The following is an 18,546-nucleotide window of genomic DNA, read 5'->3' as shown; positions in this document are numbered from 1 at the left end:
AGTTGCAGCATGCAGGCTCTTAGTTGCAGCATGACCAGGGATCGAACCCAGGCCCCCTGCATTGGGAGCACGGAGTCTTAACCACTGAACCGTCAGGGAAGTCTCTCTCTTTTTTTTTTTTTAAATGACCATATTTTTGAAAATCAAAGCCCAGGGAATCAAGCCTTGCTGCAGGTTACAGAGCCAGGAAGGGGTAGGACCAGGGCTCCACCTGCTCAAATGCCCCCAACTCAGGCACAGGCCTGCCCTCGGGCCCAAGCTCTTAACACCCGAGCGACCCCATCTTCCCGCTTTCTGGTCTGCCCTGGGATGTTTCACTGTGCACCAGGTCCGAGGCTCACCCTCCTGCCCTCTACCATCTCATGTAACCCTTTTCGCACCCCTGGAGTGGGACAGTCAGCTTTATCTTTAGAACGAGAGCACTGAGGCCCCAGGTCCTGCGCCGGCAGTCATGGTGCAGGGGCTGTAGGCCGGGCTGGGGCAGGCAGTCTATACCTCGCTCAGCAGGCCCGCCAGTCTCTGCGGCTCCACTGTATCTAGAACAGAATCCTCTAGGCTCTCGGGCTTCATGGGGGTAAAGCAGCAATCCAGGTCCCGCGCATCCAGGATGGTCTTGAGAGGCTCCTGGTCAGCCCGCTCCGCCCAGCGGCCATGTGGCTGGTAGCTGCGCTTGGCGTGGAAGGCCGAGCTGTCTGCCACATCATCATCTCCTAGCTGAGGGTGACAGGGGACGGTCAGGCAGCTAGCCAAGTGCTCACCAACTCCAGTGAGGGCCCGGGACACTGCACGGACCTCCATCCAGGCTCGTGGCTTTAAACATCAATCAGAAACAACTTCCAGATATTTGTTTCCAGCCTGAACCTTGTTCTTAAACTTTGGAAATGTACATGCAACTGTTCCACATCTCCACATGGATGTTTAGTGATCTTTCAAAGCAAACATGTTGAAGACAACTGACCTTCCCCCTAAACCTATTCCTCCTAACGCCTTCCCTGTCTCAGTGATTCTTTGCAGCTGCTCAGGCCCCAAACCTTGAGGTTCTCCTTCATTCCTCTTATTCTGTCCCTCACACTTCCCATTGTATTTCTTCAACTCTGCCACCCAAACACATCCAAGATATGGCCACTTCTCTTCCACGGTCCCTAACCCTAACCCTGGTCCTGCCCACCACTGCCTCCTACCAAGACTTGCTTGAGAGACAGTGGAGGGTGGGTGCTTGACAACTTAGGCTCTGGAGCCAGCCTTCTAGGGTCGACCCCACCTCCCCTAATTCCTAGCTTGACCCCAGGTAAGTTACTTAACCTCTCTGGGCCTCAGTTCCCTATCTGTGAAATAACAGGGGATATGAAAAGCCCGTACATCCAGGAGGATTAAACAATACATATAAAAGACTCAATAGAACCTGTACAGAGTAAGTGTTCTGTGAATATTTGTTGGATGTAACTCCAACTGTAATATGCACTGATAAGGGAAAGCTTGGGGGCCTGAGAGAGCAAAGCCACATGCCTGACCTGGTCAGCAGTGCAGGGGCTGATAACAGGGAGGATTTCCCTGAAGAGCTGACATTTAGGCTTTGATTCGAGGTCTGACATTGTTCCTGAAATAAACCCTTCAACCTGGGGTTTAGGATTCTGCTGCCAACTTCTAACCCACCAGCGCCTGGCCTGCCCCTCCCTCAATTAACGATCACTCATTCAATCCTACCTTCATCTTGGTCCCTCTCTTTCTCTCACATCCAGTTGTTTGGCTCCACTTTCAAAATCCATCCAGAATCCAACCACTTCTCCCCTCAGGTCCAGCCTCCAACCTCTCCTGACAGGATTATCACAGCAGTCTCCACCCTGGTCCCCCTGCTTGCCCCTCAAGGTCTGTTTTGCCCAGGCAGCCATAGGGACCTGTTAACACCTGAGTTAGAACACGACCTGCCTTGGCTCAGAGCTCTCCCTCCTGTCCATCTCACTCAGCGCCACAGGGGAAGAAATAAGTGGAGAAGGACAATAAGGGGTGTTGAGGGGACGCAGCAAGCCCACATGGTTCCTCACCACCTGGCCCCCACTGCCTCTCCGAGCCCTTCTCCCCCATTCTGCCCTCATTCACCCTCGACCCAGGCATCGGGCCTCCCTGCACTTCCTGGAACATGCTAATAAGCATGATCCTGCCCCACGGCCCTCACCCTTGCAGACTGGTCTCTCTGCCTGGAACATTCTTGCCCAGGATCTGTATTTCTCACTTGCTTTAATTCTGCTCAAATACGTGAAGTCCTCCTAGTGAAGCCTTTTCTTTTTACCCTAAAATTGTCACCACCCCCAACACTTTGTATTTTCCTTCTCAACTTTTTTGTCCTTCATAGCACTGATTATCAGTTCCCCAAACACTATATAATTTACCTGTTTAATGTGGCTATTGTCCACCTCCCGAAGTAGAGAATGAGCCTGTGAAGGCAGAGATTTCATCTGCCCTGCTGGTTGCTGTATCTAAGGGCCACAGCAAGGCCTAGCCCAGGGTAGGCACTCAGTAAATATGTGTTGCATGAAAGAAGGACTGTCTAAGCGGAGAGTGGAAGGATGACAGGGGTTCTCCAGGGAAAGGAGACATGTGGAGGGGAAAAGTGTTCCCAGAAGAATGAGGAACATGGAGGAGGGCACCCCTTCTTTGTCCGCTCCTAGGCGTCCCACTCTCCAGGCAGACTCACCAGCCGCTTTGCCCAGAGTGGCAGCTTGCCGTTGGTCAGCAGGCACCGAGGATCTGGAGAGACACATGGAATCCATGCAAAGAGAATAAGCAACCCAAGAGACAATGGGTAACATAAACAGCAGTTCTCCAGAGACAACACAGGAAACGACACATCCAAAGATGGTCAATCTCACTAACTGTCAGGGAAGTGCAAATTTAAACAATGGGATATAATGTTTTACCCTGAGACTGACCAAAATTAAAATGCTTCAAACTATCAAATGTTGGCAAAAGTGTGGGGAAATGGAGGGCTTAACACTGACTGCTGGGTGGGGCAGTAACTGGATTTGGAGGGCCGCTGGGGTTCTCTTTCAAAATAAAAAGTATATCCGACTTCCCTGGCAGTCCAGTGGTTAAGACTCTGTGCTCCCAATGCAGGAGGCATGAGTTCAATCCCTGGTTGGGGAATAAAAATCCCATATGCCACGTGGCACAGCCAAAAAATAAAACAAATGTTAAAAAAAAAAAAAGTGTATTAACCCCAGGATCTAGCAATGCCAGTCCTCGGCCTGAGGCCAAGGAGTGGTCAGCACAGCCTCATTCACAACAGTGTAAAGTTAGAAAACACACAAATGCCCACCCAGAGCAAAATCACTGGTTATGCTTCTGGTTAAAAGAGGGAGGCCTCTGTTTTGTATTCACAAACCTACAGGTCAGTAAGATAGTTTTGAGAAGAAAAAGATACAGAACGATATCTGCAGTATAATACAATTTGTGGACACAGATGTTTCCTATGGATATGCACACGTGTATATTAATGTTCAGGAAAAGGCCTATAAGGGTTCACACCAAACTCATCAAAGTGGCCACCTGGGAGAGGACGCTGGATTGGATGTGTGGGTGGTGACAAAGAGAATGAGCTTACTCTCTATTTGATTGTTTCCCAAGGCTGAATCCTCACACTGCTGTTGCCTACTAGTCAGCCAACCAGTTGGCCCCTGCCTGTTTCCTCCTTCTTGGCAGCCTACTACCCTCACTAAGAGCACCCAGTACTGGTCACTGTTCCCAGCCTCTCTCACAGCTGGAGCAATCATGGCCAATGGGACCTGTGAGAAGCCTGCAGGGGCTTCTGGGAAAGAGTTTCCTCTGTACAGGAGATTCCAGGAGGGAATGTCCTCTTTCAACCATGTCTCTGAGGACACAGCGGTGGAAGGGGAAGCTGGGACAAAGTGAGAGGGTAGCACTGACATATATACACTACCAAATGTAAAATGGATGGCTAGTGGGAAGCTGCTGCATAGCACAGGGAGATCAGCTCGAGGCTTTGTGATGACCTAGGGGGGTGGGATAGGGAGGGTGGGAGGGAGGGAGGCTCAAGAGGGAGGGGATATGGGGATATATGTATACATATAGCTGATTCACTTTGTTGTACAGCAGAAACTAACACAACACTGTAAAGCAATTATACTCCAATAAAGACGTGAAAAAAAAATGTCTCTGATGACTGGAACTTAAGCAGCCATCTTGTAACATGAGGGTCTAAGCCAAGGCGATATGCAGAGGGGCAGAAATTTATAGAAGGCCTGGCCTCTCATAAAGTCACTGAGCTACTACTCTCCCTTCTGCCTGAACAAGAGAATCTGGTCTGTCTTCTGGTGAACATCACCGTTTTACCCCTGGGACACCCCCTTACACCCACCCCTCGCCTTTGGTCAGGTGGTTCAAGTGGAGCTGACTAAAGCCTCCTACCCTCAGGGATGACCACATAACTCAGGCCTGGCCAATCACAGTGACTCAGAAATGGGCAGGTGACTCACGGCAGGAACATGAGTCATGAACACAGGACTTTGAGCTATTAGGAAAGAAGTGCTCTCTTTTCTAGAATGTTATAACCTTGAGCTGCTGGGGATACTTTGCCCCTTGTACAGGGAGATTCTGCCTGAGAGTAAAGTCAACATGGAGAAAAGCAGAGCCAGGAGACAGAGAAACATCTATTTCTTTAACATCACCTGACTACCTGGATCCAGCCATGCCTGAACCAATACTCTCAAATTTTCATTTACAAGAACCAATAGATTCTCTTTCCAAATTAAGCCAGTGAGAGTCTAGGTGCTATTACCCTGAAAAAGTCCTGACTGATATGATTATTGAGCTTCAATATGTGCCAGGCTGTGAAAACAGAGTAGTGGCCAAAACCCAGCAACGATCCCTACACTGAGAGGTCAAAATAGGGCCCCTTTCCCAACCTGGATCCAAACTCTCTTTTGATGGTGTCTTTAGTAACTCTTCCGGTTCACATTCTTCCTCCAGCTTATCCTCCGTCTGCTCTCCAGGGCTTAGGGAGCAAATCTCGTTGGGCATGGATGCATATGTCTCCTGCCTGAAGCCAGGAAAAAGGACGGCAAGGAGAGAAACATAGGTAAATGGGGTGGTAGAGGGGACCTGTCTAGGGCTGGGCCCTGTGCTGGGGTCCATGTGAACATACTCTTGGCTTCTGGTCAAGACGGTGCTGGAAGGTCTCACCTGCCACACCCCCTCTGCTAGAAACATACTGCCACAAAAAATGAGATGTAACAAAGGCTGGGCTCAAGAAATAAGACAAACTCTTCAAGGGCCACAGCAATGGAACAAAAAGCAAAGCAGATGATAGTAGGGCATGAGTCCTGAGCTGCTGGCTTCTGTTCTGGGAAGTGGGGTTAGCAATGAGGTTTTAGCTCCACAAGCCAAAGAGCTGCCCACTCTCTTGGTGCCTAGATCTGCATTACCTCAAGATCACTGCAAAATAGATGGCCCATGTCAGGCCTGGTCCCCGTGGGGAAGCAATGCAAAGCCTCAAGACACAAGAGAGAGATAGGGACAGCTCTGGAGGCGGAAGAGAAGAAAATTCAAAACCTCCCACTCCAACTGAAACTTCCAAACCAAAATCCCAAATCAAAAACCAGAACAGGAATTCACTCCAAATAAAACTGGTCTTGCAACATAAAGACTTAAGAAATACGTTTAGGAAACTCAAAGATATAAGTGAAGGAATAACTTAATTAAAAGATTAAGAAGGGCTTCCCTGGCGGCGCAGTGGTTGAGAATCTGCCTGCTAATGCAGGGGACACGCGTTCGAGCCCTGGTCTGGGAGGATCCCACATGCCGTGGAGCAACTAGGCCCATGAGCCACAACTACTGAGCCTGTGCGTCTGGAGCCTGTGCTCCACAACAAGAGAGGCCGCGATAGTGAGAGGCCTGCGCACAGCGATGAAGAGTGGCTCCCGCTTGCCACACTAGAGAAAGCCCTTGCACAGAAACGAAGACCCAACACAGCAAAAATAAATTAATTAATAAACTCCTACCCCCAACATCTTAAAAAAAAAAAAAGATTAAGATAGGACTTCCCTGATGGCACAGTGGTTAAGAATCTGCCTACCAATGCTGGGGACACAGGTTCAAGCCCTGGTTCGGGAAGATCCCACATACCGCAGAGCAACTAAGCCCGTGCACCACAACTACTGAGCCCGTGTGCCACAACTACTGAAGCCCGCACACCAAGAGCCCATGCTGTGCAACGAGAAGCCACCGCAGTGAGAAGCCCGCGCACTGCAATGATGAGTAGCCCCAGCTCGTCGCAACTAGAGAAAGCCCGTGTGCGGCAATGAAGACCCAATGCAGCCAAAGATTAAAAACAAACAAAAAAAATACCTTAAAAAAAAAAAGATTAAGAAGACATCTCTGCTCCACTGGACCCTTCTCTGATCTCCTCCCTCCCCACCATGGGCTGGGTGGGCTGGGTCTGGGGCCTCCTCTGGTCCCCACAGCCTCCTGGGGCTTCCTACCAGAGTGCTCATGGGCTCTCCAAGCACTTTTGCTTTTACACTTCAAAACCCTTCTCATATGCATTACTGTAACTTCCTATTCGAAGTACATCTCCCCTTCTAGGCCCCGAGGGCACAAAGGGCAGGGCCGGGGGCTGTCTGGGCCATGGTTGCTTCCCTAGCCTCACTCCTCCCGGGGCCCAGGGCAGGAAGACATCCCTCTGGTGCATGGACAGGGGACGGACAGGCAGCTGCCAGGACCTGGGGTGGCTGCTCCAGTTCCTGCCCTTCGTGTTCTCCTGCTGCTGCTCACGGTGGTCAATCTCCAGCAAGTGCTGCTTCATGCAGCTGGTGATCTCCGGGCCCAAGTGCCAGATGAACACGCAGCTGCAGAGGCCAAGGAGGGATGTGGAAGAGGGAGGAACAGTGAATATGGAAGCCATCTGACCCCAGAGCCACCTGGTTCAACTGCCAAGACCTTATTTCCTGGCCCGGAAAACAACCCTCATCAGCTTAGCACAGGGCTCCGGACCAAGTCAGGTCTACACCCTGGGAGGGGTCCAGGGCATCCCAGCAAACCAAGGCTGCTCTAAAGACCCTGAGACCCAAGGAAGGGGGCTGTGAGGAAGGAGTGTAGTATTGATAAACTGAAGAGAGCGCCAAAAGGGACTTCCTTGGATACCAACCATGTGCTAAGGAACTTATGTCATCTCATTTGACTCTCACCATACGATTTTCAAGGTAGATGGGGTCATCTCTCTTTTACAAAGTCAGAGAGGGGAAATATAAGTGACAGAGCTAGGATTTGAACTCAGGGCTGGGCACACACTATCCGAGGAGAGTAAGCTGGCATGCTCAGAGAGCTCTCTGCACAGGCAGGCTGTGGGCATGGGGTTCCGGTGTCTGAGCCCTTGCTCTCCCAGCAGGATAGGTCCCACCCACTCCCAGAGGGAGGCCCAGCCAGGGCAGCCTCCAGGCCTTTCCCACCTGTCTCCGGATACTGTGATCAAGTGACGACAATCGTAGGTGAACTTCATGCCAGTGACGATTTCTGCAAGCAGAGCAGAGAAGCCGTGCTGGCCTTCTGAGCCAGAAGGCTGGGTTGGGGTAGGTGGGGAGGTGTCCCAAGCAAGGAGGCAAACCCACCTGAATGGCCAAACATCTTGGCAACGCACTCCCCGGAGTAAAAATCAATCACCGAGATGCTTTTGTCAGAGCAGCTTGTGGCCAGGAAGGTGCCTGAGGGGTCCACATGGACCTGCCGAGAAGAGGACCCATGTGACACTTGGGCTGCCTCCTTCTGGAATAGGCCTGGGTCTCAACACACAACCCCACTGAGGAACGCCTTGTGCTGGGCGCTTGGCACATGGACTCAGGTAACCCTCACGACACACACCATGGTAGGCAGAAGCTCCTGCTCCCATTTCACAGGTGAAGAAATTACCAACCACAACAATGGTACTAATGGCAGCCAGGCCCTGTGCTAAGAGCTGTACGTGTGTGAACTTATTTCCCCCACAGAACCCTGTGATAGAGGCAATTTTTATTTGCATTTTACACATGATGAAACAGGTTCGAGAGGAGATGACATTTGCCCAAGGTCACAGTCAGCCCGAGGCAGAGTTGTAAGAGGGTCTGACCCTGGAGCCTGAACTCATAACTCCCCTAGTCCAGAGGCTCTTGAGAAGGTCCCCACCTCATCCTGGATAACATAGACAGGGGCAAGCCTGGAGAGCTCTCTGATTCCTCCCACCACACTCTATTGCCACTCACAATGAAAGCCACTTAAATGTCCCCACTTGGGGAAGGATTCAGTAAATAAAGGTAGAGCAGTCAGGGCCAGCCCTGGCTCCCAAGCATCCTTGGTCAGCCAGGCCTGAGTAGATGCTGGCCAGCAAGTGATCCTTTCATCCCTCTGATCAGGTGCCAAGGAGGACCCAGGTCTCAGGAGGCCCAGCAGGGCAGGAGACAGACAGGGGGGCCTTGTGTGTGGGTGTCTGTGTATGGTTTTCACCCGGGGCCCCAGCTCCTCACCTTCAGCAGGGACCCTTCATCACCCTGGGAGCCCTTGTAGCACTTCTTCTGCTTCCCGTTCATGGTGTTGTAGACTCTGGGAAGGTGAGAGCAGAAGTGGCTAACATGGCCCTGCCCACCGCCCTCTCTTGCTCCCTTGTTCCAACCTTACCTGCTGCCCTCCTCTCCCCTGGAAGCCCCCAGTACCTCCTGTCCCCCACCCGATGCCTGGACTGAAACCCCGTATCAGGGAATGAGACCCTGTCTTAGGCTGAGGTCACAGAGGTTACGTCTTGGGGTGTCCACTGAGTTAACATCCATCTCCCTGCCACACAGCAAGCTGAGTGCCTGGCACCCAACTTGAGTGAGCAAATGAAGGAGACGGAGAACCTCTCTGCTCATGCTTACTCCTCCACATCCTTCCCAGGTTAAGCTCAGATGTCCCTGCCAGCGACCCCAGGCAGGGTCGGATGTCCTCCCAGGGCTCTGTGCAGCCCAGCCCTGACCACTCTGTGCTGTCCCTGTCTGGTCAGTCTGTCTTCTCCTCCACTGCACTGTGAGCTCCACGAAGGCAGGGCCTGTGACTCCCCCACTGTCCCTCCCAGACAGGAGCTCAGGGAACGAGGATGAGTGAGTTTATGAGCCACATCAGCAGCTCTCAGTTGCCCCACACAGGCTCCTGAGATCTAGGAGAACCCTCCGTTTGACCTGGAGACTAGGCCTGGGTGAACCCAGCTCCTAAGAAACACCCACTGGGTCCCATCACTCCACCCAGCTTCTCAGGGACCAGGTGAGCAGGGGGAGGAAAGCAGAGCACTCATAAGACAGACCCAACCAGGCCCCACTTAGTCTGGCCGACTAAGAGTCCAGGGCAGTTCCTCACCTTACGTTGCGGTCCTGGCACGCCACAGCCACATACTTCTGGGTAATGTCAATGTCCATGTCATACAAGGTGGTCTTCTCTGCCACGTGGTGGGTACGGACAAAGTGTAGTCCATCTGAGGCCTGGCAGGGCAGGCAGGGCCTTCAGAGGATACCCCTGACAAGCCCCCTACCCAGCTCCCAAGGAGGCTGCCCCACTCTACCTGCTGGGCACTGCGGAAGTAGATGCTCTTGTCTGCCCCACAGCTGATCATCTGGATGTCCCTGTGGCCTGGAGAAGGAAGCAGTGACTTAGGCAGGGCTGGGCCACTGCTGGGCCCAACTGGGGCTGGGGATCCTAGCTAGGGAACTCTACTGTAAGGGCACTTCGCTGGGGGTCAAAGAGGGTTTCCCGGAGGAGGTGAGGTGAGTGCTGGGTGCCGGTAGGACACTGTAAACTGTGAGCTCTGTGTGATGGTGCAGTGGGCAAGGCAGGAATCTGCAGAGCAAGAGCAGACAGGGAAACAGAAGCCAGGGACACAGCAGGGGCACCATGTTTAATTTGGGATTTGGAGAGGTGACTCTGGCCTAACAATGGAGGCGTCAGTGAAGCAGGGAGCAAGAGGAGACAGGGAGACCACTGGGAGGCTCACACCATCAAGAAGGATCAGAATATCCACACAGGGGCTTCCCTGGCGGTCCAATGGTTAGGACTCTGCGCTTCCACTGCAGGGGGTACAGGCTCGATCCCTGGTCAGGGAACTAAGATCCCGCAAGCCATGCGGTGCAGCCAAAATAAAAAGGAATATCCACACACAGACTTCGGGCCAGGTCCTGTGCCACATGTGCCTCCCCTTCCTGACTGTCACCAGCCACTTGTACAAATGTGAACTCAGGGGCTCAGAGTCACACAGTCCTTGTCCCAGGGTGCAGAGAGTCAAGATGGGGCCAGGGCTGATCCCAGGCATTCTCTGGTTAAACACTGTGCTCTGAAGCCAGGCTTCCTCTCCGAGCCTCAGCTCCCGTCTGTTCAATAAGCCTGTATCAGCCACTGCCCTGTGGAGTGGTATGAAGCCCTTGCGACAGTGGCTGCTACCTGGTAAGCACGATCGATGTTCTTACTTTTATTCTTCTTTCTTTATAGAATAAGAATAATCACAGCACAAATATCTTACAGAGTTGTGGTGAGGATGAAGAGACAGAACAAATATAAAACATGTACAACCTTGGTACAATAGACACTGCTCCTTCATGACAGGACATTTGAGAGCACCCAGGCCCGACATACAAGTTAAGATGTTACTCGAGCAGAAGTCACTGGTTATAGAAGGGAACGAGTCCTATGTTGGCGAGGAATCCAGAGAGGGCCTGCAAGTTACTACTGGTAATGTTTTGCTTCTTAACCTGGGGTGGTGAGTCCAAGTATTTAGCAATATTAGGACTAGGACCAATCAGAACTGTTGCTGGCTATAAACAATGGGTGTGTCTAGTTCAGACCTACTGACTATGAACCTTGATGTGGATATTCATTGTATTATTCTGTAAACTATTCACAGATTTTTCTGTTCACTTTTTTGGATATATGTTTCATAGTAAAGAATTAAGAGACTGATTCATTCTTTAGCTGGATAGCTTCAGACAGTTTCCGACTGGCTGGTGCCCAGTTTATATGAACTATCAATGTTTTGAGTGTAACGTCCAGTTGAGTCAGCCCAGCCAGAGCAGGGCTCACAGGACTGGTTTTAGGATATGCATCCTCTCAGACCGGCTGGGGCTTTAACAGAGGCCCATGCCTTCAGAAGGTGACCTAAAGGACCGACTCCTGGGCCATCCCCTTGGCCAGTTATCACCTCTCCTGGATCCAGACCATTCATTAAAGGTGAGGTCACTGCTGGCCAAACTGCTAGATTTACCAATCTATTCTAACTACCTCTACCCTGTGGAATGGGATGGTCTGAACAGTTTTTTACAGGTGTCTGAGAAGTTTGAGCTGATCAGCTTTTGTCAGGTCCTCATCAAGACACAGCAAACGTGTTAACCTGTTTTTGCCCAGCTCCCGACCACCTGAGTTAGACAGAGACAGGGCAGAAAGTGGGGAAGACCAAGGACATTAATACATTCTCAGCCACAAGATTATATGTACAAAACACTTCAAAGTCAAGAACTTGGAGTCAGTGGACGTATTCCCTCCATGAATGGATTCTTCTTGAATATAGTTTTGAACATGTTCTTGGGTTCTGATCAGTTAAACCCCCACAGGGCCTACTTCCCCTCCTCTTGGAATCCCTTAGGGCCAGGGATCTCCGCACTGGATCTTTCGAGTCTTGGAGGGATCCCTTCAACTGCCTGGTTGAGCGAGGGCTATAAAGAAGGACAGCCTTATGCAAAATACCAGGCCTGCACCTATTGGCTGTGTGACTCTGGCTGTAAAGTACAGTAACTGCTGGGGCAGTGCAAGGATCACATCACCCAGCACAGAATTAGCCTCCAGCAATTGTCACCGTCATCTATTTTTCGGCCAAGGTCACCCAAACCTATCCCACCTTGGACTGGCATTCTGATTTCTTTCTGCGGACTAGCACTCACCTAATGTCAGTCCTTCTGGATCAGGGGTGGAGGCAGGTGGAGGCTGGGGGCACACGAGTCACACCCAGCCCAAGAGGATACTCCAGAGCTCTGGCACCAATAACTGTTCTGGAAAGGGCAGGTGCCTCAAGCCAGCACAAGGTAAGTAAGCTACCAATTTCTGCCAAACTTGACAGGAAGAGGGAAAATCTCTATCCAGCGGCACAGTGACCACAGAGATGCTGCCCACGAGAGAAAGGCACAGCTGACAGAGGGAGAGGGTCCAGGTAACTTTAAAAAATTCAACCTTTGGGGACTTCCCTAGTGGTCCAGTGGTTAAGACTCTGTGCTTCCACTGCAGGGGGCACGGGCTCAATCCTTGGTCCGGGAACTAAGATCCTGCATGCCACGTGGAGCGGCCAAAATAAACGATACTCCAAAAGCATTAAAAAAAATTAGTCTAAAAAAGTTTTTTAAATAAATAAAGATTCAATCTTTGGATCCAGCTGTGCCTGAGCTTGCCTCTCCCTTTTTTCTCTAAGCTAAAGGTGGCTTTCGCTGTTACGTGCAGTCAAAGGAGCCCATCTAATGAGGCACGGGACGCAGAAGGAAAGGGCTCACCAGCAAACTTGATGGCTGTGATGGAGGAGGAATGGTCATCCAGGGTCTGCTCCAGGTTGTAGTTCTTCTCCACGTTCAGCACGTGGATCAGTCGGTCCCGACTGGCTGAGGCCAGCAAGCTCAACCCTGTGGATGGAAAGGGTGTCACTGGGTTTCTGGGAGGCTGCTTGATGGCTTGGCCTCCCAGAGAGCAGTGTGACCGAGCTTTCCTGGCCTTGAAGAAGGAGTTCGGTTTCTTAACTGCAGTCAACTTGCCACAAACCCGGAAAGGGGCCACTCCCCCACTCTGTGCAGTCTTTCCCCAGAGCCCCAAACCCTGGCATTTCACACCCCTTGCCACCAGTTCCTGCAGGATGAATCTTGATGTACACGTGGACACTCCTCCACTTGTGCCCACACCAGACATTCCAGCAGAGCCCAGCATTCCTCCCTACCAAGTCCAGCTACTTGGCAGCTATGTGAGGCCCTGCCAACTTCTCAACCTCCCCAAAACACTGCCCCCTCACTCTCTGAGCTCTGGCTACACGAGCCTCATCTCGGCCCTACTGACCACATGCTGCCACCTTTCCTTCAGCCACTGGACCTTCGTGCTGGCCCCCTCAGACAGTGCCTAGCCTGGACACCTGCTATGTCTGAGGCCTAACACATGACCTGAGGTGGAGGGGAGCTCGGGAGAGGTGTACTGAATGAAAAGAAATTTAAAGAAAATTTGGTGGGGCAGAGGGTGTGGGGGAAGGAAGAGCATGGGAAAGAACATGAACATTATCAGGACATAACTCCACCTACATTATATTCCTGCCAAAAATGTATCATCGGAATCAAATCATGAGGAGAACAACAAACCCAAATTGAAGGAAATTCTATAAAATTCTGCAGAAAGCCAAAGTCATAAAGACAAATTAAATAAGGCTGTGGAAATATTCCAAAACAAAGGTGACAGGAGAGCCACAACAACTGAAATGTGAACCTGGACTGGAAAAACAAAGGTGCTATAAAGGACAGCATTGGGACAACTGGCAAAATGTGAATAAGAACCCAAGACAGATGACAGATTTGATAAGATGCACATTTGATAAGTGCACTGTGGTCATGTAAATAGATGTCCCCATTCCTAGGAAATGCTCACAGAAGCATTTAAGGGTGAAAGCGCAGCATGCCGGCAACTTACTCTCAAGTAGTTCAGCAAATAATAATAATAATAATATACACGCTTTAATAATAATACACATGCTATTATTTTATTACAAGTGTATATATACACAGGTGCGCAAATACATAGAAATGGAAAGAGGGGAAGCAGATAATTCTGTCACAGGTCAGACAGGATTTAAAAGAAAAAACTTGGGGAGCCTGGGTGAAGAGGCTACAGATATTCATTATAATATTCTTGCAATTTTTCTGTAAGCATCAAACTTTTTCAAAAGAATATGTCTGACTACTGATCTATCTTTATCTTCTCCAGCAGAGGAGGAGCTCATTCATATATTCACTCATTCAACCTTCACCTCTCTAGCCTGAGCTCTGTTCGGGGCACTGGGGACCAGGGTAAACAAGTCGAGTCTTGCCCTGTCATTCACGGTCCCACCAGACACCAACTACTCCTCCCTGTGGCTCTGCCAGGCAGGTTGCTCCCCTACCATGGACTCACCTGTCTCAGGCTTGGAGTACTCCAGGCACAGCACCTCAGCATCATGGGCCTCCACCTTGACCAGCTCGTCCATGAAGTGCAGCTCGTGGATCCTGAGAGATACACACTGCCTGCTGTACCCTGCCTGGCGCCCCCACCCCTCAGCTCCAGGTGCTCTGCCACTACTAGAAAAGGTCAGAGCAGCCAGGTAGGTGACGTGGAGAACACCCTACCCTGGCCAAGTAGTCTACAGGTGCCCAACCAGTTTCTCATCTAAAAACCTGCCAAGTCTGCGAGAACCTCAGCGGGCACCCCGCCCCTTCTGGTTCCACGGGTAACACCTAGGATGGTCTTCTGGGGGAACAAAGGTTAGGGTAGGGATATATCAGAGGTGATTCCTGGGGCTGGGGCAGGGGTCAGAGGTCATACTCAAGGATAGGACCAATGGGTAGGAACATTGGATTCCAATCTCTCATTCTTTTTTTTTTTTTCTTTTTTCTGGTTGCACTCTGTGGCTTGTAGGATCTTAGTTCCCTGACCAGGAATTGAACCCAGGCCCTCAGCAGTGAAAGCGTGGAGTCCTAACCACTGGACCCCCAGGGAACTCCCTCTCATTCTTAAAGAGTCTCAGATCCAGACTTTCCTCACATTCTTGCCAAATGAAATCAGACAACAGGTCATCCAGGACCGAAATAAGAAACAATAATTCCAGCTTCTCCACTCTCTACCCGTGTGACCTTAGCCAAGCCACTTGGCCTCTCTTCCCTCAGTGAACCCATCTGAAAGTGGAGTGAATAACAGCACCTATGCCAGAGGGTCGGTGAGAGGATTAAATCAGTCAATACCCATGGTACTCAGGCCAGCGGCCAGCCTGGGGGAAGATCGCTATGCCCATGTTACCTCTCCTCACTGTTTTCACCGTTCACAGCCAAGTGCTGTCAATGGCAGCAGCCCCCTGACATGTTCAGTTTGCCTCATGCAGTGACTGACATCACAACAGTTGCCAACATTTAAAAACCATGGAACGTCACAGAAAAAATCTGCACTTTATGTTCTTCTTAGACAATGGGAAGATATGACAACTTGGAGCCTATACTACTGGTGCTGTGTGGTGGCTGCCCTGTTATGGGGCACATGCTCTCCAGTGCCCCAGTCCCTCCCATTCTGCAACAGCTCCACTACCCAGGTGGTCACAGCTGTCATTCGCCACCTTAAACCTGATCCCTGTGACAGGACTCATATTCTGTCAGCACCCATTGGGCCTGTCACATCTTGAAAAACCTCTGCAGGGTGGTAAACAGCCCGAGCCCTCAGACGTCCCATCCTCTGGTCCCTCTCTCAGGGCCACCAGAAATGCCAAGCTGCAGCTGGCATCTTCTCTGATGGTTCAGCAGTGGTACCATGTGGCTGAGAAGGTGTCACCATGCCCGAGAGGCATGCAAGTTTGCCTGTCCACCCTGCAGGCAGAGTTCACATGGCCCAGCTGCTGAGGCCCCGGTAGCTACCCTGATCTACCCTGAGCTAGCCCTTCTGGAAGCCCCTTCTCAGCTTACGTTCCCAGGGGTGGCTGGCTACCAGATTGCTACTCACAGTCCCTCATTCCCAACAGGCAGCTGGAGGTGCCAAGGCCAGGGCTCCTCCCCACTGCCCTTAGTACCTGAGCCCAAGCTGGGAGATGTACACTAGACAACACCAGGGCCCACTTGCCTCAGATTTCCACTTCGGTCGCCTGAAGCCAAGTGTTGGCCATCAGGACTGACCTGCATGACTCGTACCCCAGCTTTCATGTCCACAGGCATCCCATTCTCACTCCCCCGGTCTGGGAAGTGTGACATGTTCTGCAGGTGCTGGATGTCATTCTCCACATACACAACCTTCAGCAGGGTCTGCAAGCGGGAAAGGACTTAGGTCAGTGCTATGAGAAGCTTTGGGGCACCTCTGCAATTTTTTCTCCTGATAGTCTCCCATTCTTCATTAGTAACAGAATTCTAATTCTGACCTGGGAGCTTCACCACTCAGAATAATAACTATGTTTCCCAGACTCCCTTGCATCTAGATGAAGCTGTGTCAATAAATTCTGGTCAATGAGGTGTAAAGCAAGTGAAAACTCTTCTGCTTCTTTCCCACTATCCTGCTGCCTGGAACTTGGATGTGATGACTGGAGCACCAGCAGCCATCCTGGACCACAATGACAAGGGCCACTCCTTCAAAATGGGCAGAGTGGAGAGCTGGACAGCTCTTGGGTCTCTAAGGGCTTCCTACAGCTGCCAAAATAGCCTGGACTAGTTACCTCTAGACTATTTTTACAAGTCAGAAAATCAAACTTTTACCTCGCTTTGGGTTCTTCTATTGTGTGCAACCAAATATAACATGGTCATCACAGATGCAGAAGAGAAGATGGTAGTATGGCAGGGGGACGTGGGGCGCTGTGAGGGGAGTCATAAAGGAGCATTTGCTATACACACCCTGCATTAAGAGCTTTTTTTGTTCCAGCCACACTAACCTCTTTTGGGTTTTCCAACTCATCAAGCTCTTTGCAGCCATAAGGCCTTTGTCCCTTGGTGTAGAACACTCTCTCCTCCCCTCTTTACTCCTCCCAATCCTCCATATCTCAGTTCAGTTATCTCCTCCTCCAGGAGGCTGCCCCTAACGCCACAGATAAAATCAGATGACTGATTTTAGATATATCTTACACATACCTTACAACTTTCTTTCATGGTGCTTACTATGCTTGTGATTATATCATAATTTGGGCAGTTATTGGCTGGCTGCCTCCCCCTACTAGACTGTCTAGGTGTCTAGACACCTACTAGACTGTAGGTGTCACGGGGGCAGGAGAAGGGTCTGCCTTAGTCACTGATGTGTCCCCAGCATGCAGCACAGCACTTAGCACTGACCTTAATAACTATCTGTAGAATCAGTGAATGCATGATTCAGGCCTCAGCTCCTCAGAGAAGCTCCCTCACTGACCTAGCAACACCAACCATTTCTTCAGTAAAGTGTTTCTCCCCAGCCTCTCATCATGGCTCTCTTTGGGATCCTGCCAGCACCTCCACCTCAGGCTTCACTGAGTGACAGCTAGCTAGACAGGAGTCACCCCTGCCTGGTTTGGCCCATCAGGTGCTCTCCCAGGGAGTTCTAACTCAAGACTTGGGGAGCAATTTCTTATTTGTTGAGTATGTCGGGTTGCCTGGAGTGGCTGTGTCCACACACACTGAGACAGCAGGAGCTGAGTGGTAAAGAAAAGCAGAGAGGACCACAACCAAGACCCGACACAGCCAAAAATAAAATAAATAAATAAATATATATATTTTAAAAAAGCAGACAGGAAAGACCATGTCACCTAGAAAGAAAGAGGGAGAGAGAGAGAAATGAGATAGGAGACAGAGAGTGACCAGCCTTGGTTCCTGGTTCCTGTCCCTAGTGAAGCTTAACACTGAGGTTCCATAAAACTCCCTCCTACCCCCCATCCTAGATTCAAGTAGGCCTTTGTTCCTCCTAAAAGATGTTCACAATGAAGCCCCTTACATTACTGAAGATGTTCTTCTGCCAGTGAGAGTCAGGGCTGCCGTCCATGTTCCAGAAGCGGATGGTATTGTCTGAGGAACAAGTCAGAAAAGATCCTGATGGCAGACAAGCTCTCTGATCTTCAAACTCAGGATACACCTACAGTCCCCAGAGAACAAGGCAAAGGAGATTCATTACAACCACTTCAATGACGGCACTATGATATACTATTGCATGGTGAAATAAAAGTAAGCTGCAGATAAACGGCCTTAGTGTAATGCCTTGCAAGAAAAAAAAGACACAAAATGCTACCATGCCCCATCTTCAGTCCAGTCCATAAAACATCCCCACAAATGAATTTCTAAGGAAAATGGGTAGCGCAAATCACTAAGCACAAAAGGAAACAAGGTACCACGAGCAAGAAGCAGCAGAAACAACAGAGTCTAGCTTCAAATACTGGAATTATCTAACAGATTATAAAATAACTATGTTTACTATGTTTAAAGAAATAAAAGATAAAAGAACTTTGACAAGATTAAAAGTATGAGTAGCCAACCAGAAACTATAAAGAACAACCAAGCAGAGCTGAAAAGGAGCAAAATAGAACTACTCCTAGAAATGAAAAACAAAACATATTAAAAACCAAAGATTTGACACAGTTGAAAAGAAAATTAACTGAATTGAAAGACAGAACTAAAGACGTTATTCAGAATGCAACTCAGAGAGACAAAGAGATAACATATAAAGAAATTTCAAAATATGGAAGCCTGGACTCTGAAATGATGATGACAGCAGCATCACAGATTTTTAATCCAAAATTCCCACGTGAAAAAGAGAAACCTGAAAGCAAAACCAAAACCCCATGGACAATATTTATAA

The 18,546-nt window shown here is 50.1% G+C and overlaps 1 protein-coding gene across 2 annotated transcripts in view; it reads right to left on the bottom strand.

Annotated features, from left to right (window-relative positions):
- The window catches only part of WDR62 (WD repeat domain 62), a 46,849-nt gene that overhangs the window by 7,107 nt on the left and 21,196 nt on the right, over nucleotides 1–18,546 (bottom strand). For both annotated transcript variants that reach the window (XM_024733811.1, XM_024733812.1), the window contains exons 10-22: nucleotides 17,689–17,826; nucleotides 15,868–16,046; nucleotides 14,182–14,273; nucleotides 12,534–12,659; nucleotides 9,572–9,639; nucleotides 9,370–9,491; nucleotides 8,508–8,583; nucleotides 7,620–7,731; nucleotides 7,461–7,524; nucleotides 6,735–6,860; nucleotides 4,920–5,053; nucleotides 2,693–2,745; nucleotides 496–714 (exon numbers count right to left, since the gene is read on the bottom strand). In XM_024733811.1, coding sequence (XP_024589579.1) covers nucleotides 496–714; nucleotides 2,693–2,745; nucleotides 4,920–5,053; nucleotides 6,735–6,860; nucleotides 7,461–7,524; nucleotides 7,620–7,731; nucleotides 8,508–8,583; nucleotides 9,370–9,491; nucleotides 9,572–9,639; nucleotides 12,534–12,659; nucleotides 14,182–14,273; nucleotides 15,868–16,046; nucleotides 17,689–17,826 — 1,509 coding nt within the window. The remainder of the gene's footprint in view (nucleotides 1–495; nucleotides 715–2,692; nucleotides 2,746–4,919; nucleotides 5,054–6,734; nucleotides 6,861–7,460; nucleotides 7,525–7,619; nucleotides 7,732–8,507; nucleotides 8,584–9,369; nucleotides 9,492–9,571; nucleotides 9,640–12,533; nucleotides 12,660–14,181; nucleotides 14,274–15,867; nucleotides 16,047–17,688; nucleotides 17,827–18,546) is intronic.

The sequence above is a fragment of the Neophocaena asiaeorientalis genome, unplaced genomic scaffold (genome assembly GCF_003031525.2).
Source record: "Neophocaena asiaeorientalis asiaeorientalis breed wild unplaced genomic scaffold, Neophocaena_asiaeorientalis_V1.1 scaffold280, whole genome shotgun sequence".
Lineage (NCBI taxonomy): Eukaryota > Metazoa > Chordata > Mammalia > Artiodactyla > Phocoenidae > Neophocaena > Neophocaena asiaeorientalis.
Note: the sequence above shows the minus strand (reverse complement) of the source record. Positions and strands in the feature narration are given on the sequence as shown.